Source organism: Ovis canadensis, chromosome 2 (assembly GCF_042477335.2).
Source record: "Ovis canadensis isolate MfBH-ARS-UI-01 breed Bighorn chromosome 2, ARS-UI_OviCan_v2, whole genome shotgun sequence".
NCBI lineage: Eukaryota > Metazoa > Chordata > Mammalia > Artiodactyla > Bovidae > Ovis > Ovis canadensis.
In genome coordinates, this window is record NC_091246.1 from 195,390,171 (window position 1) to 195,417,944 (window position 27,774).

At 39.6% G+C, this 27,774-nt stretch overlaps 1 protein-coding gene and 1 pseudogene across 2 annotated transcripts in view; both read left to right on the top strand.

Annotated features, from left to right (window-relative positions):
* Nucleotides 1-27,774, top strand: part of CNTNAP5 (contactin associated protein family member 5) — a 1,084,456-nt gene that overhangs the window by 499,467 nt on the left and 557,215 nt on the right. For both annotated transcript variants that reach the window (XM_069579468.1, XM_069579469.1), the window contains exons 5-6: nt 3,720-3,923; nt 15,267-15,451. In XM_069579468.1, coding sequence (XP_069435569.1) covers nt 3,720-3,923; nt 15,267-15,451 — 389 coding nt within the window. The remainder of the gene's footprint in view (nt 1-3,719; nt 3,924-15,266; nt 15,452-27,774) is intronic.
* On the top strand, nt 11,537-12,555 carry LOC138434702 (lysosomal-associated transmembrane protein 4B pseudogene; annotated as a pseudogene).

A 27,774-nucleotide genomic window follows, 5' to 3' on the forward strand; every position in this document is an offset into this window, starting at 1 on the left:
CACTGACAAACAACCATCACCCAAAGTCCACATTTTGCATTATGGTTTTGAAGAGGAAAATTAAAAAGCTTTCACCCAGCTAGAAATAACCTCATGCTCATTCGGCTTCTGTAACTCAGCTGCTGCTGCTATGTCGCTTCAGTCATGTCAGACTCTGTGCGACCCCATAGACGGCGGCCCACCAGGCTCCCCTGTCCCTGGGATTCTCCAGGCAAGAACACTGGAGTGGGTTGCCATTTCCTTGTCCAATGCATGAAAATGAAAAGTTAAAGTGAAGTCGCTCAGTCGTGTGTCCGGCTCTTAGCCACCCCATGGACTGCAGCCTACCAGACTCCTCCATCCATGGGATATTCCAGGCAAGAGTACTGGAGTGGGGTGCCCTGTAACTCAGCTAGCTCCTTGCAAAGTCACGTGGGAAAGCCCAAACTATACAGAGGCTAATCCTCATCCTTTAGCAAGCTTGCCTGATTTAAAGACTTGATGGGATGACTTGTCCACTGAAGGACATTGGCCTGCTCCTGAAGGATTATATTGGATTTGTGGGACTAATGCATATTTAACTTTAGCCAACTGGTGGGGGGGGGATGGTATTGGAAACTATCCGTCCCTCCCTTTTCTTACTTCCCCTAGCCTGAGGTGAATTGTTGGGAGTCCAAGTTTATAAAGATAGAGGCCCTACCAAAAAGCTCAGGTCTCAATCCAACCAGTCCATTCTGAAGGAGATCAGCCCTGGGATTTCTTTGGAAGGAATGATGCTAAAGCTGAAACTCCAGTACTTTGGCCACCTCATGCGAAGAGTTGACTCATTGGAAAAGACTCTGATGCTGGGAGGGATTGGGGGCAGGAGGAGAAGGGGATGACCGAGGATGAGATGGCTGGATGGCATAACTGACTCGATGGACGTGAGTCTGAGTGAACTCCGGGAGCTGGTGATGGACAGGGAGGCCTGGCGTGCTGCGATTCATGGGGTCACAAATAGTCGGACATGACTGACTGACTGAACTGAACTGAACTACAGATTGGACACTAGAAAGATGACAATGGCCTCCTGAATGCATATCCAATACTATAGGCCAGCCACAAGGGCAGAAGATAGGTCCTGGGGCTACTGAGCTGAAACTTACATCAGTCACCCTTGTCAATTATCCAGCCCCCGTAATCCTGCTTAACCATGTTTGTGTAAAGGTCAGGCATCCCCCTGCTCTCTCTCCTAACTGCTGTTTCCATGTGTACGAGACCCCAAGTTTGAACTAGCCTTTTAACAGTCAGCACTGTCCACTAAAGTCTGGTGTCATGCACTGTCTATAAAAATTCTGTAACTCCTTTGTTCTGGGCACAGAGCTTGAAGTGTTAACTCCTTTGGGCCCACTGGAGTAATGAACCTGCTTTCTCCAACTTTTCGAGTGCAGTGCTTGGTTTCTCGACAATAAACCTGAATCTCCCAACTCTCCAAGTGCGGTGCTTGGTTTCTTCATGGTCCAACTTCTGCAACAGTTCATTGTTGGTGTTGTGTATTCCATAAGTTTAGAGTAACATATAATAACATTCATCTTACCATTTCAGTATTGGTATTTTCACTGTCCTGGAAATCCTCTGTGCTCTGCCAATTCCAGAGGGTTGATTCCCTCTGATCAACCCCTGGCCTCTACTGATCTTTTTCCTGTCCCATAGTGTCCTAGAATGTCATGCAGCTGGACTCATAGAGTAGCATTTTCAGATTGACATTTTTTCATTAAGTAATACATATTTAAGGCTTGTGTTTGTTTCTTTCTTCTCATGGCTTGACAGTTCATTTCTTTATAGTGCTGTGCAGTATTCCGTTGTCTCAATGTACCACAGTTTAGTTATCCATTCACCCGGTGAAATGTATTTTGGTTGTTTATAAGATTTGGCAATTATAAGTGAAGCTGCTGTAAACATCTGTGTGCAGGTGTTTGTGTGGACTCAAGCTTTCAACTCTTTTGAGTAAATACCACAGAGTTAGATTGGTAAATGGTATAGGTAGAGTACATTTAGCTTTGTAAGAAACTACCAAACTGTCTTCCACAGTGGCTGTACCGTTCTGTGTCCCCACTCTCAGTGAAGGAGACTACCTATTGCTCCACATCCTCCTACCTCAGCATTTGGTGGTGTCGCTGTTTCAGGGTTAGGCCATTCTAATAGGCATACAGTTAACAGTACCTCATTATTTTAATTTGCATTTCTCAGGTGACGTGTGATGTGGAGCATCTTTTCAGATGCTTATTTGCCATCTTTATGTATTCAAATATGAGGTAAGATTCCTCATATTTGAAAGTTGCTTAGAGAGTAGTTCTTAAAAGTTCTCATCACAACAAAAAAAATTCTGTAACTACGTAAAATACAAATGTTAAATACACTATGTGTGCTGCTGATTTTGCAATATATATAAATATCTAATCATTGTGTTGTACACTTGAAGCTAATATAATGTTGTAGATCAATTATGCATCAATAAAAAAAGGAGAAGAAAATTCCTATTAGCTTTTTGACATACAATTTTCAGATATGGTTATTCATATCTGCTACATAAGCTTATCTAAATCATACTTACCAAGACTTCCTTTTTTGCTTTCACAATAATGTATATTCATTTTTTATATGAAAACTAAAATGATACATATCATCAGCATAAGATAAGGCAGGCATGATTAGGATGCAAGATATTTGCCCTCTCTGTTCAAATAGTAAATCTGCTTTTACTGAATATTATTTTCCAGTGAACCTAAGTTCAGTTCAGTTCAGTCATTCAGTTGTGTCCAACTCTTTGCAACCCCATGGACTGAAGCATGCCAGGCTTCTCTGGTCCATCACCAGCTCCCAGAGCTCGCTCAGACTCATGTCCATTGAGTCGGTGATGCCATCCATCTCATCCTCTGTTGTCTCCTTCTCCTCCTGCCTTCAATCTTTCCTAGCATCAGTGTCTTTTCCAGTGAATTAGTTCTTCTTTGGCCACATCAGGTGGCCAAAGTATTGGAGTTTCAGCTACAGCATCAGTTCTTTCAATGAATATTCAAGACTGATTTCCCTTGGGATTGGCTGGTTTGTCCTTCTTGCAGTCCAAGGAACTCTCAAGAGTCTTCTCCAACACCACAGTTCAAAAGCATCAATTCTTCAATGCTCACCTTTCTTTACAGTCCAACTCTCACATCCATACATGACTACTGGAAACCATAAACCTAAAGGAAACCTAAAGAAACCTAAAGTAAAACCTCAGATTCCTTTTCAACACACGTCTAGGAAAACTGCACTTTTCAGTCAGGGTTGAAATAATGAACTATATTTTTCATCTCTGACCTTGAGCTGGAGATGATGGGAGAAAATGACTCCAGCTATCAGAAGCAAGTTAATAAGGAGGATAAATCATGAGAGACTATTACAACCAGGCATCTGACACAATACAGCCTGACAAAGGTACTTGTGGTATTCACATCTTGTCCCCTCAAGCAAAAGCTATCACTAATGAGAGGTTTTACTTCTAGACTGATGATCAGTTCACTCTGAGTATGTGATAGTTGCTTGTAAATAATATTTCCCATGAGTCTAATTACACTGGGTCTGGTCTATATGTTTCCCTTTGATTCAGTACCCTACAGATGTCAGGAACATTTCAATTAATCAAACAACAGCTAAGACAAGAAAGAGGGAGAACATTCTGAGGATGTGCACTGATTTTCCTTTCTCTCTCTCTTTGTGCCTAGAATCAGACGTTGCTGACTTCGATGGTCGAAGCTCCCTACTTTACAGGTTCAATCAGAAGCTGATGAGTACTCTCAAAGATGTGATTTCCCTGAAGTTCAAGAGCATGCAAGGAGATGGGGTCCTCTTCCATGGAGAAGGACAACGGGGAGACCACATCACCCTGGAGCTCCAGAGAGGGAGGCTCGCCCTGCACCTCAACTTGGGTAGGGTCAAGCTTTGCCCTGTCACTGGCTGTGTTGGGCAATGGGGAACTCCTTTTGTAGCAGGTTATCCTCCTAGTGTGTCAGTTAGAAGCTGTTGTGTCACAGTTGAAGTGACATATTTTCCTTATCCAAATTGGAGAAGAAAAATCCACATTTTTAAATGTTTAAGCCATAAATAGCATTCTGTAAACAAGGTAATTTTAGTAGGTAGGGAGAGATACAGAGAAGGCAATGGCAACCCACTCCAGTACTCTTGCCTGGAAAATTCCACGGGCGGAGGAGCCTGGTAGCCTGCAGTCCATGAGGTCGTGAAGAGTCGGACACAAGTGAGTGACTTCACTTTCACTTTTCACTTTCATGCATTGGAGAAGGAGATGGCAACCCATCCAGTGTTCTTGCCTGGAGAATCCCAGGGACGGTGGAGCCTTGTGGGCTGCCATCTATGTGGTTGCACAGAGTCAGACACAACTGAAGTGACTTAGCAGCAGCAGCAGGGAGAGATACAGGTTAATTTTTCTTCCTTCCTTCCTTCCTTTCTTTCTTGACATATTCCCCCCCCCCTTTTTTTTTAAGTAACAAACTGTAGTTTGAGTAAGTTTGAACACACACACAAGCACACATATTACAATATAATAAGGCTTGCTCACCATCTATTATACTTGTTACACTGATGAAAGTTAAGTTCCTGGGGAACAATGGAAAAGATACATTTTAATTTTTGTTTGTTTTGTAAGGGAACAAGGGGTCATGTGCAGGGCATCTAAGTTTCTGGGCATTCTCATGTCTTATTAAAGGAAACTCTGTTTTGTTTTTTGTTAATTTCAAGTGTCCAGGCTGTGCTAGGGTGAGCCCTATATTTGCCAAATGCCAGCAAATTTAGTACAGAATGCCCTCCTACTTTCTATCTGTTTAGGACTCAAGCCTCCTGCTGTGGGTTAGCATCCATCATTCCTGCCTCACTACTGGCAGGTCTGCATTTCTTGGTACTAAGAGATGGTCAGCCTGCTTTATGTGAAAGGTACTCTGTAAGCAAGCATGGGCCAAGTACAGAAGACAGAAAGTAGAACTCCCAAATTCGCAAAGGGAAACCAAGAAGCTCTACTGGAGAAAAAGAACTGGGAAAAAAGTGTTACGGTGATAAAAAAGGAAGAGATCACTTTCTGAAAGCATGAGTTTCTGCCTCCCTTTCGGTGTGTATTAGTGTTAGGGGAAGGGGTGGAGAGTATACTTGTGGAAGATAATTATCACCTACTGCTGAGTATTTCTGATCAAATAGTAAAGAAAGAAAGTCATAGCAGAATTCAGTGTAGGCTTAAGTTGCATGAAAGCCTAGAAATATCACAGATAAGTTTATGTCCTTTAATAGTTATTATTTAGTAATATGTTCTTTTACTAATTAGCATAAGAGTGAAGATTATTGTGAACTCATCCCCAAAGCCAAGCAATGGAGATACTTATTTTGAGGCATTTCTTAGCATTTCCTTAGCCTCCATGTTAGACATTGGCAGTGCTAGCAAGGAGAGCCTCTGGATCCCAAGTTTAGCTCATTAAATTGATATCTAATGCACTAAACTAAATACACAGCAAAGGCATCTTTAGAGTCTCACCCAGAGGAGAGCTAAAGAGGATTCGCTAGTAACCTAATCAGTTTTGTCCACATACCTAAAGAAATTTATCAGTGAGGTCTATGAAAGATGGGCATATTGAGCAGAAACATATCAGTCTATTAACTGGTGTTCAATTTTCATGAAAGGAGAATGGATGGAATAACTTCCTCCCTAACACCCAGTGACAAGTCATTCACAGAGCATTGTGGGTTGTGGATAAAGCTATTGCGATTACCCCTCTGAAACTCTGCCCCAACAAGCATAACCCAATGATGGACAGCAGTGTCAGTGACAGTAAAGCAGGATGGAAAGAAAAAGGTGTGCTCATGTAACAGATTTTACTTGCAGACAGGTGCTAGCTATTTATTTCTGGGGAAAGTTCATGACTTCCAAGCCTCAATTTACTTATTTCTAACATGGGATATTATTAATAACTATCTAGCAGGGCATGAACGTGAAAACTAAAAATATTCAAAATGAATTTTTTTGTGATCCAGCCTGCTGTGCTCAGTCATGTACGACTCTTTGTGGCCCCACAGGCTATAGCCTGCTGGTCTTCTCTGCCCATGGGATTTTCCAGTCAGGAATACTGGAGTGGGGTGCCACTTCCTACTTTAGGGGCTCTTCTAGACTTAGGGATAGAGCTTTCATCTCTTACGTCTCCTGCATTGGCAGGTATATTCTTAACCACTAATGCCACCTGAGAATTTTCTATGTCAGTAAATAAACACAGTGAAACTCCTCATATTACTCATTATTCAGCTAATGATATCTGAATGTCCCACATCCTGTAGTTTGCTAGTCTTCCTGGAAAGAAATGGGTCTATTAAGATGAAGAAGACACTCTCCTGCTGTGATATAAAGAAAACAGAACAATTCTCTTTCCAGATTTCCATTTAACCCATATTTCTAACTGTGTTGGTGATAATGGGAAATCTCATTTAGTGAATTATTTGGTAGTAAAAATATGTTTAGTCTTTATTCTACAAAGTTTGGAAATTTTCTCCAGCTTTTGAATTTACTCATTTCCATGAGTTTACCATGATTAAATATTTCCTGTACTTACCTCCTTTAAACAGTTACCCAGCATACTTATTAAATAGCACGGTTTTTTATGTTCCTTCTCTGGAGAGACACTGACATATATTAGTATGTTAGCTCAGCATATCTCTGTCATAGCCAGCAAATCTTTGGAAGCACTGAGTAAAGGGGAAGGGGGGAATGGTAATAGCTTTGATTTGCCCATAAAAGAAAATCTGTAACATAGGTTACACAAGGGCAAGATAACATTGTGTTCATGGCTGTAGTTCTGGAAACTAGGAGAACACCTACCTGCAGTAGGTACTCCAGGCCAACTGAGTTATTGGGAAAAGAGGTTTTCATCTCACCTATTGGAGCCTGACACAAATTCGCATTTTTCTCATCTAGCTTGCTCATCCCCAAGCCTGAGCTACTCTTCCTCCTGTGATCTCCACAATGTGCAGTATCCTATCCAATCCTCAAAGCAGCCCATTATGTACATAACCATTAGCTCCAATTTACCTATATGGAATATTAAACTGGAGGAATATATGTCAGCTGCTCAAATGATGCAGCTACTAATCAGTGTAGTCACAGTTAAAATCTAGTCATATTTACTGTCTTTTAAACTTATATTCAGATTATAAAATATATGTCAGTTTTAGAAAACTTGAAGAAAAAAATTATAAATAAGAGGAAAAAAGTCACTCAAAATTCTACAACCCAGTCATCCTTCTATTAATTTTGGTGTATTTTCCAAGTGTTTTTCCTTAGCTATTTATATAAAAATTTTACATATTATATAAAATTTATGTTCTTTCCAAGTTTCCATACAACCTTCAAAGTGGAAAGAGTTTATATTATACATGATCAAGGACTTTTTTTTTTCTTTTTTTAAAGAAATGAATCAAGAAAGAGAGAAAAATGAAGAGAGAGAGGAAGAATCTAAAAATTCAAGTTAATGGGCTAAAAATGGGGTTGGGCCAGCGAAGGAGGAAGTTTCTCTCTTCCCAGCTGATGTGGACACTCCAGCAGTGTTCCCTGTAGGGACAGTTCCCCAATGCATGTTCCTTTTCTAATTTGTGACTTTACAATTCAGTGTTCTAGGCTGAGTGGAGTGATTCAGTACCATGGACAGCTACAGAGGCGGGCCTTTGGAGATGCATGGTGTGCTGTGGTTCCTCACAAGTGATGCTCTTTGCTGATATTCTGATTCATATTACTTAGTTACCTCTGTGGCAATTGACTTGAAAAGACCATTTCAATGCTTCAGTCAAACTAGGCCTTCCCCTTTGACTGTTCTCTTAGGGTACAATGATGATTTTTCTAGAACTACTAATGCAAAAGAAATTTCTTCTCTCAATCCATAAGGAAGTTAATAGAGATTCCTCTTTCCACTCTTTGCACATCTCATTCAGATCACCTGTGGCAGTTTGCCCTCTGTAGAGTTACAACAGCACAAACTCGTACATGCGGGTGGTAAAATCAAAAAGCACAGGCATTACATGACTGGGGAATTGTGGTAAGGGCTAAACAAAACATTAATCACACATGCAGGTCATTCATCCTTACAAGAGTCCAGTGCTTTTGAAGTGAGGCAGACTGTGCAATAAGACAGTCATAGGAAAGTGAGAACCTTGAAATAGCATAAACATGTGTGGAGCACACTGTCCTTGTGGGAGCCAAGCATAGGTTCAAAGGCAAAGAATCTCACTGCGTAACCAACTCACAGAGATTATCTTGGATATCACTGAATACTCTGCACCTACTCTAGGGAGTCCAGTGAATGTTTACTTTAACTTTTTCAAATTCAAGCATTTTGATCATCAGTGATATCCAGTTGATTACCCTGGGTCGCAGAGATCATGTAGTTGCATAGCCATCTACCCAAGATTAGAACTCTCACCAACTCAAACACAAGGTCCTGACATTAATCACTAAAATGTTATAAACTTTCATTGAACAAGTAGGTATTGAATATTAAGAAGTTGCTGTTCATGTGTTAAAATTTTGAGAATGGAGAGACCAGGGTGGGATAGAGGAGTCCAGAAAGTCTTCTTCAATCCAAATTCAATTAACTGGAGATTTTATTATGAAGAGGAAAGCAAGACAGGAACTTCAGACAAAGTGTCAGTGTGGTAATTGGCACCATATTTTATATAAATGGTGTCATTCATGTATAGGAATTCATTGAGCAAGTACATTAAGCTAAGCACTGAGCTATGCACTGGGGCTCACCAGTTCTAATTTTCAAGGAGGTCCCAGCCTGGTAAAACAATTATTGTGACTGACTTTCTAACTTTGTAGTAGTAACCAAAAATAGATATCTATGTATCATCAAAACCATCTTTTTTAAGATAACAAAGTCACAAAAGATAAATGCAACTTAGGAGTCAGATTGAGCAATGACCCCTAAATCTAGAGAATGTTTTATTGAATAAAATTTAGAAAAATTTTTTTGTGAACTAAGGACATGAATTACATTTCTTTAGCGATACATAAGGATTTGCTCTGATTTGAGGGTCAAGTCCACTGTAATCACATGGCTTCCTGTTAGTTTTTATTTTCTTCAGAAGACTTCATTTGAGTACTTGAGAACATTCATCAGCCCTGAATTTTGCAAAACAGGGGTCTATATAATCCTGGATAAACTAGAGAGGGAAATTTGCCTTCACCTTCTACATCATGTCCTTCCCTCTTTGGGTTGTCGCATTTTCCTTTTCCACAACTCTCTGCTTGCTGATCCATCAAATCCCTTTCCTGGTATTCTTAGTAAGCTAAGTAAACTCACATGTGTGTATGGTGGGAGGCAGATGGCCAGAACATAAGGAATAAAGGTATCAATTTTTCCAATAGGAGTAAGTAGTAAGAGTATTTAGCTTTGGAGTCATAGCTCAGGGTATAACCTTAATTCTTTGTGATCTTGGGTATATCCTGTGGCTTCACTGAGGTGAAGCTTTTTGTAAGGCTGTGTTCAGGAATAACAAAAACAACCTGTGTAAAATGCTTACCTCACTTTAACAAAAAAGAAGCTTAAAAATACAAGTGAATACCAACATTGATAGCCTGAACAACTAAATGTGAGAAAGTTAATCCTAAAGATCAAGTGGATGAAGGCATTGGGGACCTCCATGGGAATGGCCCTCTAGCTCATCAACAACAAATCTTTCCAAGAGTGACTTTTTGTTGAAATACAATATTGAAAGTTTATGTTATCATTTGTTCAAGCTATATGAAGTCTACAGATTGTGAAAGGTAAAGTGCCATCCATATTTAAACTGTTAAGACCAATCAAGGTGATTTAATCAAAGGAGATTTTGAAGTGAAAATGCAACAATATACATGCTAAAGATCCAGAAAAAAGCTAGTTCCAAGGGTGAAGAATTTGATATGCTTATCAATAGTATGTTTGGGGTAGGGTAGGGGAGGAGGAGGAGAAGAGCAAGTTAGAAATGTTTTGCAGATATTTTAAACTTCCTGTAAAATTTTTTGTACGCCTTAGGGTTTTGAATAATTACACAGTTTCATTTTAACTACCTCAAACTACATGAAAACAAGTTTTAATTTAATAAGTAATTCATTTTTTTTCTCTAATGTGTTTCTGGCCTAAAAGACACCATCTGTGGATTTTTATTGTCTTTGTGTCCTCCACAATTACCCATAGGTGTTTTTATCTTGCCTTAATAAATCGGAAACTAGTTAAAACTTGTGGTTGAACCATAATTGTCACTGAGATATGACTTGAAGTATATATTACAGAATGAAGAGTTTGATCATCTTTTGAAAATGAAGTTTTTTTTTGTGTGTGTAATTTCTAATAATGAACACTTCTAGGTAAAATGGAAACTTTTCTAGGACTAATCTTTTTTCTTCATAGTTGCATCTTATATAGATATATTTCGAAACATCCTACTTGATGAATAGCAGAGTTTCCTGTTTATCCAACTGTTAAAGCGGACTGATTTCCACTCAATTTCTTTCAATACATGTATTCTTGCTTGGGAAATCCTATGGACAGAGGAACCCAGTGCACCTGCAGTCTAGGGGGTTGCAAAGTAGTTGGGTATGATAATGATTAAAACAAAACAAAGATTTCTGAGCATTAACATAAAATGATTCATGGAGAGGGTAAAATATGTTCATGTCTGCCATTTTTTAAATTAAAAATATACTTGTAATGCAGGAGATATTCAATAATTCACACATCAGTCATATAGTTAGACATGTAGGTCAAGGATTATGCTTTTAATGAAGTTTAGTTTTGTTTCTTAATATCCAAAATATTTATACTCTAAAATGTATAAAGAAAAGAAAAAGAATAAAAACTAAAATTACAGTCAGTTTGACCTCTTCATAATTAAACTCATCTTTTGAAGCAGGAATAAAAGTGTAGAAAATATCAAAGTATTTAATTTTAATCCTTGTTTTTCTCTATTAAAAAAATCAAAATACCACTAAAATCCACCCAAACAACACATAATAACAAATAAGTAGGAGGAAAAGATATGATTCCTTTACTTTTTCTTTTTGTGACTTTCATTGGTTTTACAGTTTCAAATGTTTAATGTTTTTTACATACTAGTAAATTCTTAAATTCCTTTTTAACTTTTTAAGGAAAAAGGAAGGGCATATCAAATTTAAAGTGAAAGCTCTAATATTAAATTTATTGGGGTATATTAACTTATAACTAATAGTTTATAAAACACAGTAAGTCTCCTTCAACCAGTCGTTAGTCCTTGGGCATGTTTTATTTTATAAATAAAATTTGATTCTGTGTGTGTGTGTAGAAGAGGGAGGGGGAGAGAGGAAGACACAAGTTTTTTATGTTTCTTTGTTTTGACTGGTAGTGCTTTTCATCCACTTGCTGGAGCAAACTTCCTTAAAGTCATCTCTCGGAGCTCGGGATCCGGCAGAGGTTCCAGCTGCTAGCTCTTCGCGCGGGGAGGTGCGGGGCCCGGGGCCGGTGGGCGGCGGACGGGAGCCAGGAAGAGGGAGCGAGGGTAGCCGGGGAGAGGGGGGCCGGCGACAGCCGCACGGTGCGCAGGACCGACGGCCGAAGCTCTTGCGAACTTGGGCGCAGAGTCGCGCCACTGCGCCCGCGGCCCGAGCGATGAAGATGGTGGCCCCCTGGACGCGGTTCTACTCCAAAAGCTGCTGCCTCTGCTGCCATGTCCGCACCGGCAGCATCCTGCTCGGCGTCTGGTACCTGATCCTCAATGCTGTGATACTGCTGATTCTGTTGAGCGCCCTGGCTGATCCAGATCATTACCACTTTTCAAGTTCTGAACTCGGGGGTGACTTTGAGTTCATGGATGATGCCAACATGTGCATTGCCATCGCGATTTCTGTTCTCATGATCCTCATCTGTGCCATGGCTATGTACGGAGCATATAAGCAACGTGCAGCCTGGATCATCCCATTCTTCTGCTACCAGATCTTTGATTTTGCCCTGAACACCTTGGTTGCGGTCACCATACTTGTTTATCCAAACTCCATCCAGGAATACATACGACAGCTGCCTCCTGATTTTCCTTACAAAGATGATATCATGTCAGTGAATCCTACCTGTTTGGTCCTCATTATTCTTCTGTTTATCAGCATTATCTTGGCTTTTAAGGGTTACTTGATTAGCTGTGTTTGGAACTGCTACCGATATATCAATGGCAGGAACTCCTCCGATGTCCTGGTTTATGTTACCAGCAACGACCCTAGGGTGCTGTTACCCCCGTATGATGAGGCCACTGTGAATAGCGCCACCAAGGAGCCGCCGCCCCCTTACGTGTCTGCCTGAGCCTGGAAGTCGGGCGGAGCAAGAGCGACAGCCAGACTTTTCATTCATCAGAGCAATAGTTCTTTAATTTTTCTTCTGAGATGAGCTCTCTGAGCTTATTTGTTGCAGAAATGCTACAGGTTAAAATTTTAGATGTTAAGTTTAAACTCTGTAGTTTGAAACCTATGCTTTAGCTGGAGCACCGTGATAGAGTAGCTGTAGAAATTCTCTCTGTGGGGTGGGGTGGGGTGGGGTGGGGTGGCGTGTCTAGTCTTCCCTCGGCGTTGGAACTACCCGACAACCCGGATGAATCTCGAGTCTGAGACGTCTGTTGTACGTGCTGAGCCCCAGAGTCGAAGACTTTACAACGCTTTTCTCTTCACTCCCTCTTTCTCTTTTGAAGGTGTATAATCAAGTCAAAATTAGGCAATGCTTTTCCTCGGCCATTCCAATTTATAGAAGACACCCTTAGGAGAACAAGAATGTTATTTGTGTAAGGAATCCATATAAATACATAAATAAAACAAGAATTTCCTTAGAAAAAAAAAGTCATTTCTCAATAAGTCTTTCTTTTTTTATGTCCACTCCAGTATCCAAATGACATTCTAGGCTACCATATGTCAACAGCCTCTTACCACCTGTAAATCCGCCCTTCTTGTGCTCTCTTTGCCTATGCTCCTCATCCTCCATCCACACAACTGCCAGTTTTCCTGCCAGCCTTGCCTTCTAATCAAATATCCATGCTGCTGCTGCTGCTAAGTCGCTTCAGTAGTCGCTTCAGTCGTGTCTGACTCTGTGCGACCCCATAGACGGCAGCCCACCAGGCTCCCGTCCCCGGGATTCTCCAGGCAAGAACACTGGTGTGAGTTGCCATTTCCTGCTCCAATGCATGAAAGTAAAAAGTGAAAGTGAAGTCGCTCAGTTGTGTTCGACTCTTAGCGACCCCATGGACTGCAGCCTGCCAGGCTCCTCTGTCCATGGGATTTTCCAGGCAAGAGTACTGGAGTGGGGTGCCATTGCCTTCTTTGCCAAATTCCCATATAGCTGCCAAAATAACTTCCTTAAAATGTTAATCTGAGCCAGTAACCCCTGACTTAATAATTTGCCAGTGGCTCCCATTTCTTAAAGGTAAAACGCAAGCTGTAAATCAGCTCACACTAGCAACTGACCCTAGATGGCAGCAGCCAACCCCCCATGGTCATAGCACTCTGCTGCATGGAATCCCTCTGTGGGGTTCTCCTGAACCCCTAGTCTTGGCAGGTGCTTTTCCTGGTTAGGTAAAAATGCTCCTTGTTCTGGCCAAATTTCAGGCCTGGCCCCTCTCTATAATGTAACATCCACAGCTTCCTACCCTGCATTTTCTTGGTTCCTTGTCTTAACTGCTGTTAATACAAGCAGCATGCTTTTCTTATCAACTCACCTATTGTATCTCCATGTTAAAACCTTCAGAGAGGAAAGTGTGCCTTTTAATTCTTTATCTCCTGTGTTCAGCATTTGTCACTGTAAGCAAGACAGATAGCTATCAGTACCATTTTATGGGTGGATTGATAGAAAAAGGAAAGGAAGGAAGAAAGGAAGAGAGGGAGGAAGGAAGGAAGGGATGGAGGGAGAAGGAAGAAAAAGTAAAAGATATAATAATGGATCTGCGTAATTTGACACATTGTAAGAACTCAAAGGATGTGGAACAAATCAATATGTCATTGAACAAATCAATTAAAGTCAGCTATGAACTCATCAGCTCTTATTTTTCAATTACAATCAGTTGGATACCATTCCCCCACCCCCATAGGAAGCAACAAAGTGTTATTTTGTGCAGGAAGCAGTGACTTGGGACCAGAATGGAGGTGGGTGTGAGCAACCCACAGGGGAAATGGCAGCTTCTGCCCCCTGATTGCCACGCTGTGGAGCTGGCTGCTGCAGCTGTTCTACATTTTGGGAGAGACAAGAGAGACATTTAGCTTCCAGTTACTAAGGGTACCAAATACATAAAATACTGAAAAATTGGAAGATTTACATATAAGTAAAATTAGTTGCATTGAACTGTTCATTTTGCTAAGTTTGAGCCATTCTGTACGAAAGAAAAAAAAGTAAATCTCTAATCTTTTTGACAGAGGATACAGGCAGGAGCACCATAAAATTGGAGGGAAGATGAAGAGAAGGGGAACCAGAGGCACTTGATTGAAAAATGTACCTCTCACATCCTCCCAAGAGGTGTGTTCCAAACTCAGCTTGGGCTGAATGACCCATGCCACGATCAGAGTCAAAAATCTGACTGGATCTGAATTTGAGCCCTGGATACATCTCTGCCTAGAAATGCTTAACCTCACCAGACCTCAGCTTCATAATTTGCTAAATGCAGATAATCATTTTGCCTTAGAACATTGAACTTGGAGATTATACAATCTGTACTTAAATGCCCTCGATAGAGTAGGAATTTGAAAATTGCAGCCAAAATGATCATTTTCTCTCCGTTGCCTTTGCCTACATATTTACCTAAGTCAGTGGGCCCACTGTCTTCCCTCTACTTGTCCAGCATTCACTCTTCTGCTAAAGTACAACTCAAGATTCACTTTTTCCTTTCAAGAGCCAGTCAAGTGCAAAGAATATGCATTGTTTCTAAATGTGATGAGTTCTATTTTCAATATTATGCATACAGCTATCAAGATCTGATTTCTCTTAGTATGTAATTGCACCAGACCTAGAAACATGTTCTTTCATGTCTAAAAGGGAGTGTAGATGTCAGTTGATGGAGAACTTGGTCCTGGAATCTGTGGGGAAAAGTTGGTATTCCATCCCAAGCCCAGGACATTTCTGGGTCTGTGGAGAGAGAATCATCCTTTACTTTGGATAGAGAGAGTTGGCCTTGCTTGCAGATTATTCTATTTATAGCACTGCAGGCTTCCCTGGGGGTACAGATGCCATCTTTTCTTCCTGTTCCCTTCACAGATGACAGCAAACCTCGTCTCAGCAGCAGCCCACCCTCAGCCACCCTGGGGAGCCTACTGGATGACCAGCACTGGCACTCTGTTCTCCTGGAGCGAGTTGGCAAACACGTGAATTTCACCGTGGACAGGCACACGCAGCACTTCCGCACCAAGGGCGAGGCAGATGCCCTGGACATTGACTATGAGGTGAGTTTTCTGTCCCTATAAACCCTTGAGCTTCTTACTCAGGATCAGTAAGAAGATCAGTAAGAAAATCAGTAAGCGAATGAGCAGGTGAGAAGATGTGGGACCTTGACAAATCTTACGTTTGAGCATCTCCTCACCTCCATCTAAGTCTAGGTAGCTAACCGTGAAGGAGCCCATGGAGAGAGCCTGAGCTGTGAGCCTGGAGAAAATATTTTGGCAAATATGGTGGTGACTCAGAAACTTACAAGGCAATCATGCAGTCATTATGAAAGATTCAGTTATATAAACTTATAATCCATCAAAGTATTTTTAAAAGGTACTAAATTCATTTAATTCATTTATTCCTAATTACTTTAATATATCTATCTATTTCCATCTATCTATATGTATTTGAGGTTATTTACTTCTGTTGTGTCTGTGTGGTAGAGATACAGTCTATTTGATTGCTACAGTGCCTCTCTTCCCAACTCCAAGTTGAGTGACATCCCTTTGATAGTTTGAAATTCATCATGGCGGGAATATTTATACCACAGATATTGGCAAGTCCTGTAAATCAGGGGTTGATGTATTTCTTTGCTGATTCTCTAGACCAGAGATTGGAAAAACCACATCCTGCAGGGCAAGTTTGTCTTGAAGCCTGTTGCCTTCAGCCTGTCAAGTGTTGTTTAAAAAATTAAGAGAAAAAGAATAATATGTGACAGAGACTGTATGTGATTATGGATAAAATAGTTCAGTGAAAAATCAACAAAAGCAGTCTATAAAAATCAGTTGGTTTATGGAATTTATAATATAATTTATTGTATATTTTACTATTATTTGTAAATTGTCTGCACAACACTCATATCAGTAAAATAACATAATATCTGAATGCATTCATGTTCCCACACACACATGCATGTACAGAGATGTGTGTGTGTGTGTGTATCTATGTGTATGTACTATACCCTGAACAGCCAGATTTTGAACATTTATCAACACATCACATGAGGCAGAAGAGAATGACCTTTTGCAAAGTAGTGACACGGCCAGACTTATGTTTAGAGGAGTCATTCTGAACGTTTGTTTCAGGGGCCAGTCCTATTAATTTACCCTAGAAATTTGTTAGAAATGAAAGTACCCTAGTCTCATGCAAACCCACAGAATCAGAAACTCAGGAAAGATGGCTTCAATCATTCAGTTTTTAAAAATCCTCTAGGAGACTCTGATGCACCCTAATGTTTGAGAACAACTATTTTAGAGCCGTGACTCTGAAGGTAGCTCTGAAGTTACTCCATAGCCTAGATCTGTCTGTAGGTGGATGGTTGATGGACAGATGGTTGGAAACCCTGTTAGGAGACAATGTCAGTCGACAGCGGATATATACTAGAACAGTGGAGGTGGAGTTAAATGACTGAAACTTAGGATCTGACTTTTTTTTTTCCCCCATCACTATTATGAATTATAAGAAAGATCTCCTCTTTTGATCTTAACTTTGTTTAGCATACTGTTGATAAGTTATGCTATTCATTAACTTCAAAAAAATTTGTCACTCTTTGACTCAGGATGCAATATATCAGGTAGGTAGTTTTTGTTTTTGTTTTTTAAGTTGCTGATAACTAGAAATCTATGACTATCAATTATTCTCCTTTGACAACATCATTTAAGTGATTGAAAACACAAAAAATACACATAATGTTGAAATTATCTTAGATCTTTTTTGAACTTGAGGCCAACAAAAAAAAACCACAAAATCAAGTTTCAGTAATTCCCCAAATACTTGACTTCTAATGGCCTGAGAGGTGATTCTAAAATTCACCCAGTTGCCCGATTTAACATTTATTTTCAGGTTAATCTCTACCTATCCGTGGTCTCCAATATAGAGAATCTGTATGAAATTACAGCATAGTAGCATTAAAGTGAATGTCAGTATTTATAAGAGAAATCCAATGATGTTGTTTAATTTATGAAATTGAAATAGATTTCTTCTAGAAATTCTTGAATTCTTTGGTACCTTGTAAAAAGTATTTGCTAGGGAAAAAACACCTTGAACTATTTCTATGAGGCACCTCTGCTTCAGATAAGCCAAACCCCTTCCAAGGATGCAGCCAGTGTGCTCACATGAATATAAAAGAAGACAGACTGGCCATAACGATGACATTAGAATGGCTGCACTGGCTCAAGAGAGTTAGGTGTTGGAGAAGTCTCTGAGATAACTGGAGCTATCCAGCCTCGAAGATTCACCTTCAAGGCTGTGTGGAGAGAAAGGAGCCTGTGTCGTAATCCCCACTTCACCCCTAAATAGTTGGAAAAAACCTGGAAAGTGAAAACTCTTAACTTTAGTTGCCCAGAAGCAATATGAGCATCATTATTGCTAAACAGGATATCTGAATAAGGTCTATTTTTGAAATTGAAGTAATACGTGATTTACAACTTTGTGTTACTTTCTGGTATACAGCAATGTGTTATAACATATTCATACAATTCAGTTATAACATATTCATTTTCATATCCTTTTCCATTATGGTTTATTACAGGGTATTGAATATAGTTTCAAGTGCTATACAGTAGGTCTTTGTTATTTATTTATTTTATATTTAGTGGTGTATATATTAATCCCAAATTCTTAATTTATCCCTTTTCCTCCTTTCCCTATTGGTAACCATGAGCTTGTTTTCTATGTCTGTGAGTCTGTTTCTGTTTTGTAAATAAGTTCTATTGCATCATAGTTTAGATTCCACATGTAAGTGATATCATAAGGTATTTGTCTTTGTCTTTTTAACATACCTCAGTTAGTATGATAATCCCTACGTTCATCCATGTTGCTGCAAATGGTATTATTTCATTCTTTTTTTTTATGGCTGAGTAATATTCATTGCATATATGTATCACAAAATGAACATTTAGGTTGCTTTCATGTTTTGGCTACTGTGAATAGTGCTGCAGTGAACACTGGAGTGAATGTATCTTTTTCAACTATGGTTTTCCCCAGATATACTCCTAGGAAACTAAGATCATGTAATCTGGTCCCATCACTTCATGGGAAATAGATGGGGAAACAATGGAAACAGTGACAGACTTTATTTTGGGGGGCTCAAAAATCACTGCAGATGCTGACTGAAGTCATAAAATTAAACAATGCTTGCTCCTTAGAATAAATATTATGACCAACCCAGACAGCATATTAAAAAACAGAGACATTACTTTGCCAACAAAGGTCTGTCTAGCCAAAGCTATGGTTTTTCCAGTAGTCATGTATGGACGTGAGAGTTGAACTGTGAAGAAAGCTGAGTGCTGAAGAATTGATGCTTTTGAACTGTGGTGTTGGGGAAGACTCTTGAGAGTCCTTTGGACTGCAAGGAAAATGAGTCCATCCTAAAGGAAATCAGTCCTGAATATTTATTGGAAGGACTGATGCTGAAGCTGAAACTCCAATATTTTAGCCACCCGATGTGAAGACCTGACTCACTGGAAAAGACCCTGATGCTGGGAAAGATTGAAGGCAGGAGAAGAAGAGAACGACAGAGGAAGGGATGGTTGGATGGCAGCACTGTCGGGACATGAGTTCGAGTAAACTCTGGGAGTTAGTGATGGACAGGGAGGCCTGGTATGCTGCAGTCCATGGGGTTACAAAGAGTCGGACCCAGCTGAATGACTGAACTGAACTGATTCCTAGGAGTGGGATTGACGGATCATATAGTAGCTATATTTTTAACTTTTTAAGGAACCTCCATACTGTTTTCCATAGTGGCTACACCAATTTATGTTCCCATGACAGCATAAGAGGGTTCTCTTTTCTTCACATCCTCTCCAGTATGTGTCATTTGTATACTTTTTAATGACAGAGAATTTATGGTGTATTTTATAACAATGTTGTCTATTAATCAGAACCTAGGGAAAGACTAGAGATCTCTTCAAGAAAATTAGAGATACCAAAGGAACATTTCATACAAAGATGGGCTCGATAAAGAACAAAAATGGTATGGGCCTAAGAGAAGCAGAAGCTATTAAGAAGAGATGACAAGAATACACAGGAGAACTGTACAAAAAAGAGGTTCACAACCCAGATAATCACGATGGTGTGATCGCTCACCTAGAGCCAGACATCCTGGAATTTGAAGTCAAGTGGGCCTTAGAAAGCATCACTATGAACAAAGCTAGTGTAGGTGATGGAATTCCAGATGAGATATTTCAAATCCTGAAAGATGATGCTGTGAAAGTGCTGACTCAATATGCCAGCAAATATGAAAAACTCAGCAGTGGCCACAGGACTGGAAAAGGTCAGTTTTCATTCTAATCCCAAAGAAAGGCAATGCCAAAGAATGCTCAAACTACTGCACAATTGCACTCCTCTCACATGCTAGTAAAGTATTGCTCAAAATTTTCCAAGCCAGGCTTCAGCAATACATGAACCGTGAACTTCCAGATGTTCAAGCTGGTTTTAGAAAAGGCAGAGGAACCAGAGATCAAATTGCCAACATCTGCTGGATCATGGAAAAAGCAAGAGAGTTCCAGAAAAACGTCTATTTCTGCTTTATTGACTATGCCAAAGCCTTTGACTGTGTGGATCACAAAAAACTGTGGAAAATTCTGAAAGAGATGGGAATACCAGACCACCTGACCTGCCTCTTGAGAAATCTGCATGCAGGTCAGGAAGCAACAGTTAGAACTGGACATGGAACAACAGACTGGTTCCAAATAGGAAAAGGAGTCTGTCAAGGCTGTATATTGTCACCCTGCTTATTTAACTTCTATGCAGAGTACATCATGAGAAACTCTGGGCTGGAAGAAGCACAAGCTGGAATCAAGATTGCCAGGAGAAATATCAATAACCTCAGATATGCAGCTGACACCACCCTTATGGCAGAAAGTGAAGAGGAACTAAAAAGCCTCTTGATGAAAGTGAAAGAGGAGAGTGAAAAAGTTGACTTAAAGCTCAACATTCAGAAAACGAAGATCATGGCATCTGGTCCCATCACTTCATGGGAAATAGATGGGGAAACAGTGGAAACAGTGTCAGACTTTATTTTTTGGGGTTACAAAATCACTGCAGATGATGATTGTAGCCATGAAATTAAAAGATGCTTACTCCTTGGAAGAAAAGTTATGACCAACCTAGACAGCATATTCAAAAGCAGAGATATTACTTTGCCAACAAAGGTCCATCTAGTCAAGGCCATGGTTTTTCCGGTGGTCATGTATGGATGTGAGAGTTGGACTGTGAAGTAAGCTGAGTGCCAAAGAATTGATGCTTTTGAACTGTGGTATTGGAGAAGACTCTCGAGAGTCCCTTGGACTGCAAGGAGGTCCAACAAGTCCATTATAAAGGAGGTCAATCCTGGGTGTTCATTGGAAGGACTGATGCTGAAGTTGAAACTCCAATACTTTGGCCACCTCGTATGAAAAGCTGACTCATTAGAAAAGGCTCTGATGCTGGGAGGGATTGAGGGCAGGAGGAGAAAGAAATGTCAGAGGATGAGATGGTTGGATGGCATCAAAGACTCGATGGACATGAGTTTGAGTGAATTCCAGGAGTTGGTGATGGACAGGGAGGCCTGGCGTGCTGTGATTCATGGGGTCACAAAGAGTCAGACATGACTCAGCGACTGAAAGGTGCTGAACTGAACTGATGTTAGTTATATAACAGGATATCTGCTGTATGTGTTTGAGTCTTGCTAACACTGGTAGAAGAATGATTGAACTCAGATCCCTGAGTTCCAGTGACCCATTTTCAGTATAAGTCCTACTTCTCCAGAGCTGTGCCCTATCAAATTCTTCATCAGGGACAATTACAGTCTACAAATCTATGTTCCTCTTCAAATTTTAGCATGATGTGTTAATATTTGGGAAGAAAATATGATAGCTTTCATTCCTCCATCTTAGATTATGTCAAGGATATCAGTCAAGTGACACAGGGCCTTTCTGTAAAGCATCGAGTAGGGAATTTGCCTCTATTACATGTATACAGTTGTCAGATTCTCCTCTCACTTGGAAGGCACACATAGACAGGGGCTCATAGAACCTTCTGCCAAAAAAATAAGCAGAAAGAATGTAGATCCTTTACTTCTCACTGGAATGTTATCACAGCTCATCCAGCCCATGTGATTTTTCTCCCAAATGCTTCTGAGACAAACCATAGCAATTAATTTTACTTTCAGCCTAGAGCACAAGGGTTTAAGAGAAGAGTTTTTTTTTTTTTAGGATCTTAGTGAGATTCCATTTCTCTGAGAGTCTGTAACCTAAGAAGTCTTTTCTTATCAAAAGGACTAGTGATCCTTTTCTACATAGCCACCTTAACCGTACCAAAACTATTAAAAGCATATTTTTACATGTACTATGTATTATCACAACATAAATGATAAAAAAGAATTTTTAAAAATGAAAAGAATGTATTTCAATGACAATTCTTTGTTAAAGCTTCTTTAAGTCATCTAAGCACTTAAAAACACATTATCTACACATCTTCAAAAATAAGTTTTACTGAATTTGATAAAAAATATGTGATAGTACTTTTATAGTCAAAAGTTATGGGAGATCTTTCCAAGTATGACATAAATTTTAAAACTCTAGAAATAAAACATATGAAAAATTTTACACATAAAGTAATTTTTTAAAGCCACATGAACTTCCACTAAAAATATGATATAATGATATCATCCTCCCAAAAACTTGGAAAAGCATTTCAACATTTAATTAATGAATAAAAAGCCCCCACAAATAATTTTTAAAATAGTGACTCAATGGAATAAGAATATGAATATATAAAAAATATAGGCTGCTTTCAATTATATAAAATGATGCTCCGTCTTACTCATAAAAAGGAACGCAAATTCATGCTAAAATGATATTTTAAACTTAGACTGCAGGGAACACAAACATTAAGTGTTGTCACAGAAATGAAGGCACCAGAATGATTTAATCCACTGTTTGTGGGAATATAATTAATATGATATCATAGAAAAGGCTTATTGTCAAAATTTAACTGAGTGCCCTTCAATTCAGCAATTCTATTTCTAGGAATTTATCCTACAATTATAAGCAAATGTGTGCAATGGGTTATATGTCAGGAATAACAAAAAGTTGAAAATTCCCCCAAAAGTTCATCAGAAGAGTGTTAATTAAAAATTCCGGTAAGCTCTGTAGAGAAACAGCTCTGCCAGGGTGCCCCAGTGGTCTCACACTGTCCACTTGGAAAGCAGCCAAAGCCATGCAACACAGCTGATGTGGATCTTGGCAGGACACATTGGATCTTCCTGAGACACAAGAGGCTGGAGGCCTGCAATTACTGGTTCCAAGGCCATTGCCCACTTGTCTCTCTGCCTCATAGAAGTCTATTCTGATGCAATTTCTTCTCACTCTCTAGGTTCTAAGGATGCTTGAGGCTTTCTGCTGTGCCCTTTTAGAATAGATTTGCATCACATAGAATTGCTTAGCTTGATGTTGAATCTGGCCTCTGTACATCCACACCAAATTAAATCTTGAAGACGAAAGAGGCTTGCTCTTTGGAAGGAAAACTATGACAAAGCTATTAAAAAGCAGAGATACCACTTTGCTGGCAAAGGTCCATATAGTCAAAGCTATGGTTTTTCCAGCAGTCATATAAGGATATGAGAGTTAGACCATGAGGATGGCTGAGCACTGAAGAATTGATACTTTCAAATCATGGTGCTGGAGAAGACTCAAGAGTCTCTTGGATTGCAAGGTGATCAAACCTGTCAATCCTAAAGGAAATCAACCCTGAATATTCATTGGAAAGACTATGTGAAGCTGAATCTCCAATACTTTCGCCACCTAATATGAAGAGCTAACTCACTGGAAAAGACTCTGATGCTGGGAAAGCTTAAAGGCAAAGGAGAAGGCGGTAGCATCACCAAGTCATGGACAGGAGTTTGAGCAAGCTCCAGGAGACGATGAAGGACAGGGAAACCTGGCATGCTGCAGTCCGTGGGGTCTCAAAGAGTCAGACATGACCGAGCGACTGAACAACCAACTCAGTGGACATGAATTTGAGCAAACTCTGGGAGATAGTGGAGGACAGAGGAACCTGGCGTGCTACAGTCCATGAGGCTGCAAAGAGGTGGACATGATTTAGTGACTGAACAACCAACTTGAGGAGGAACCTCAAGGCTGCACTAAGGTTTCTTGACTGCTCCTCCCTTATCTCTGCATCCTCTTTCTTCCCTGATTAACAACTGTTTGAACCTGCCCATTGGAACTTGGAACATAATGGAGGCTGAATGAAGCCTATTTCCTGTAATCAGGAAACTAGGAACCAAATAAAAAGTTCTGTTCTCAGAAGGCCCACAGTACCCTGCTAGTTTTAAGCTGAAGCCTACAGGTAGATCTATAGCAATGAAGACTGCCACAGCTCACACTGTGGTCATCTGCCATCACATTTAGTGTCATCAGTTTTGGTCTATGGGACTGGGAGCTTCACTGTTTGGCTCCTCTTCCTTTTACTGTCTGTGTAAGTCACATATCATCCAAATCTCACAGTGGCACCTTTCATCTACATGTGGATCCACCAGGCCTTTGCCTGGGGTTCACCTTGTTTTGTGTGTGTGCTTGACAAACCTGTATGGAAGTATTATGCTTCGATTAAAAAGAATGAGGCAGCCCTCTATGTTCTGATGTGGAACCATCTTCACTATAGATTGTTCAGTGAAAAGGAAAATCAGTGTGCAGTGCAGTGTAAACAGTATCTGTGCTTAAAAAAATAGAAAAGAGTATATAGACTTAAAAGTGCACAGATCCACAGAAATCTGTAAGGGTAGGGATAAGCAGATCAGAAGAACATGGGATCATCAAAGAAAAATGCTTCGTTCTTTGCTGTGTACTCTTCTGCAACTTTTTTCATTTTGTACCACTTGCAAAAACATATTTTGAGAAGAAACTGAGGCAATAGAATGAATTCATGACTTAAAAGGTAATCCACATGTTTACTTCTAAATTTGCATCCTCCAATTTATTCTTATTCATGGTTTTTCTTCAAAAATACCCATTGCTTATGTTATCAAGTTTATTTTTTAAAGTACTTTTGATTTACAGTGTTGTATTACTATCAAGTGTACAGCAAGTGATTCAGCTATACATATATGTATATATTTTTGAAGCTGAAAAATTTTATTTCATTTATTAATTTTTCATCACATTGTATATTTATTTTTTACTGAAATATAGGTGATGATCAGTGTTGTGCTAATTGCTGCTTACAGCAAAGTGACACAGTTATGCATAATATATGTGTACATATATGTTCTTTTTCAGATGTTTTCCCTTATAGGTTCTTATAAAATATTTAGTTACTTGTACTATACAGTAGGTCTCTGTTGGTTTTTTGTTGTTGTTATTGTTGGTTTTATATTATAAATAAATTTGGCTTATTTTTAACTCTCTAACTCTTCATACCCAAACTGGCCATAGTACTTAAGCTCATCATAAGACTCAAGACTTTCTTTTTTTACTTTGTTTCTGTAATGTTGTATCTGCTACATAACACACAATAAATATTTGTTAAATAAATTTTAAAAGTTTATTTCTATGAATTATAAAAATATCAACTAACACCTTAATTTTCTTCCCAAGAGAAGTTCCTAATGGTTCCTATACTCAGAGACCATCCCTTGCTGCCCTTACTTTAGAGTGACACCAGGGGACCTTTCCTAGAGCTCAGGCTCGATTAAAGTACTGGCCAGAGTTAAAACAACTATTTATTTAGTGATCAGTAAATATAGAGAACAGGCTTGTGGATGCTGGGGGGAGGGAAGGAATAGGGTAGAGAAGGAGTAAGAGGTTGGGATTAGCAGATGCAAACTATTATATATAGAATGGGTACACAACAAGGTCCTACCATACAGGGAGTTATGTTTAATATCCTATGATAAACCAGAATGGAAAATAATATGAAAAAGTATGCATGTAGACATATAGATATCTGAATCACTTTTCTGTATAGCAGAAATTAACATAACATAAATCAGTTATACACTGATGAAAGAAAATAATAAACCAGATAAAAGCAAAAGAAACCAACAAAACAGAATAACTATAGAGCACCAGGAAAAGTGTTTGGTAGACCATATTATGTGGTAGTATAATTGTTATTAGTTCCTTATATTTTGGAAATGCAGTTGTAAAGCTAAAGCAAAAATCTTGCATGCAGAAAAATACATGGAAGAAAATAAAATAAGGAAAAGAAGTAGATGCAAGGTGGAAATAAGGGCAAAACAAGGGAAGAAAACAATCAAGCTCCTATTTTGTGTGCCATTTTGTGATTTTGTTCAGTCCCTCAAATAGCCTTGTGAGGGAGATTATTATGTTCTATATCACAGACATAAAAGACAAGAGTGACTAATGACCCTCCTGTTCCTATTTCTCGATAGCCATCCAGTAACAGAAACAGTAAAAACCCTGATGCTGGGAAAGATTGAGGGCAGGAGGAGAAGGGGGTGACTGAAGATAAGATGGTTAGATGGCATCACTGACTCAATGGACATGAGTTTGAGCAAACTCCCGGAGATAATGAGGGACAGGGAAGCCTGGCATGCTGCAGTCCATGGGCCTGCAAAGGATAGGACATGGCTTAGCAACTGAACAACAACAAGCAGAAACAGAGTTTAAGTCTAGATCTGCATAGATCACGAGACGTCATCATGGTGACCAACCTTTCTCTCTGAAGGAGGGACAATCCCTTAAGATCCAAGCATAGGCTTTGGTCCTTATCTTGGCCTCTGTACATAAACAAGACTTAAAAACACATTCCTTGGTGTCATTTTTCTTTCCAGTTCTAATTTAAGATTTTGTGATTTGTGAACTTGCTAATAGCATACTTCCCCAATTTTGTAACAGTAAGATATGTATATTGAAAAGCAAACTAACTGTGTTGAACATGATGAAGAGAATATTTCAATACCAGTACTATACCCTAAATAGTATTGTTTTTATTAACAGGAGCTAAAAGAACAAGTGATAAATTCCTTATCATGTTATTTTAGCTGCTATTAGGGTTGTGGTAGTAGGTTTTAATGATCTAATAAGACATTTTGAGGCTGGCTGAACTTAGGCTAAATGATTGTCACCCTCAATAAAATATAAAATCAGCCAAGCCCCACTGGAATACTTTAGGGCCTAATGTGGGCCCAGGTACCATAGTTCTAAATGCTTCATGAGTTATAATAAGATGTTGAATAAAATCTGTTCTACTTTTTCTTTGACAAATAAACCACATCCCACATATGCGGGATGTCCAAAGTGAAAATTGTTGTCCCTTGGTCACTCCTGGGGCCCATGTGTGGGTCTATGGTTCACCCTTAGGAAGATGGACAAGGAGGAGAACAGTTCAGGCCTTCCAAGCAGCTTCAGAACTGTTTAGGAAGAAAATTTTGGGTTGCTGGGTAGGAAGATAATGGTTTAGGACTGTGGTAACAGCTTCCTATAGTAATTTCCCCTTGATTTGCAAATACTGCCCCCATGAGGCAAAATGTGACGATGGTCAGAGGGGGTCCTCCAGGGTGTCAGTTCCACAGCAGGTACCCTTCTTGCCTGAGCAGATGCAGGGATAAAATGAACGTGAAGTTAGAATTTCCAATGAGTTCTTGTTTGAATACTGAGACACACATGATTTAACTCAATATCCAAATGTGTGAGTGTTCAATTGCTCAGTCATGTCCGACTCTTTGTGACCCCATGAACTGTGGCATGACAGGTTCCTCTGTCCATGGAATTTTCCAGGCAAGAATACTGGAGCGCATTGCCATTTCCTTCTCCAGGGGATCTTCCCGACTCAGGGACCAAGCCTGAGTCTATTGTTTCTCCTGCAATGGCAGGTGGGTAATTTATAATATCCTAATAACCTAAAGTAAAAATTTTGTAAACCCATTCAGACAAAAATAAATAAATATGTGTTGAGCAAATCAGGCTGAGTCAAACTCTATCTATAAAAATACACATTAATAGAAGGGAAGGCTAGACTAGCAATGGACTAGATTTGGGTCAAGAGCAGCACTCACAGTAATACTTAGAAAGATTTTCTGAATCTAGCCCCTGCTGAAAACTTGCTAGGAGATGGAGAGCATAGGGTGGTTCTGGTAGGGAAAATAGGAGGGGCTGATTATCTTCTCAAGATATTGGGGATTTCTTCTGCTATACTTGTCCATCTCTTCTTTTCTTCCCCTTGGACGGGAATGCAGAAGGCTCACCAAGTATGTGCCAATCTGCCTAGGATAGGGGCACACTGAGTCAGTGAGCCTCGGACTTTTAGTTTAAAAAATGAGAAGCTTTCAGGCCAACCAGACCAGTTGTTCAACATGTCCTGGTGATGATTCACAGCATGGGTTCCTCGATGGACC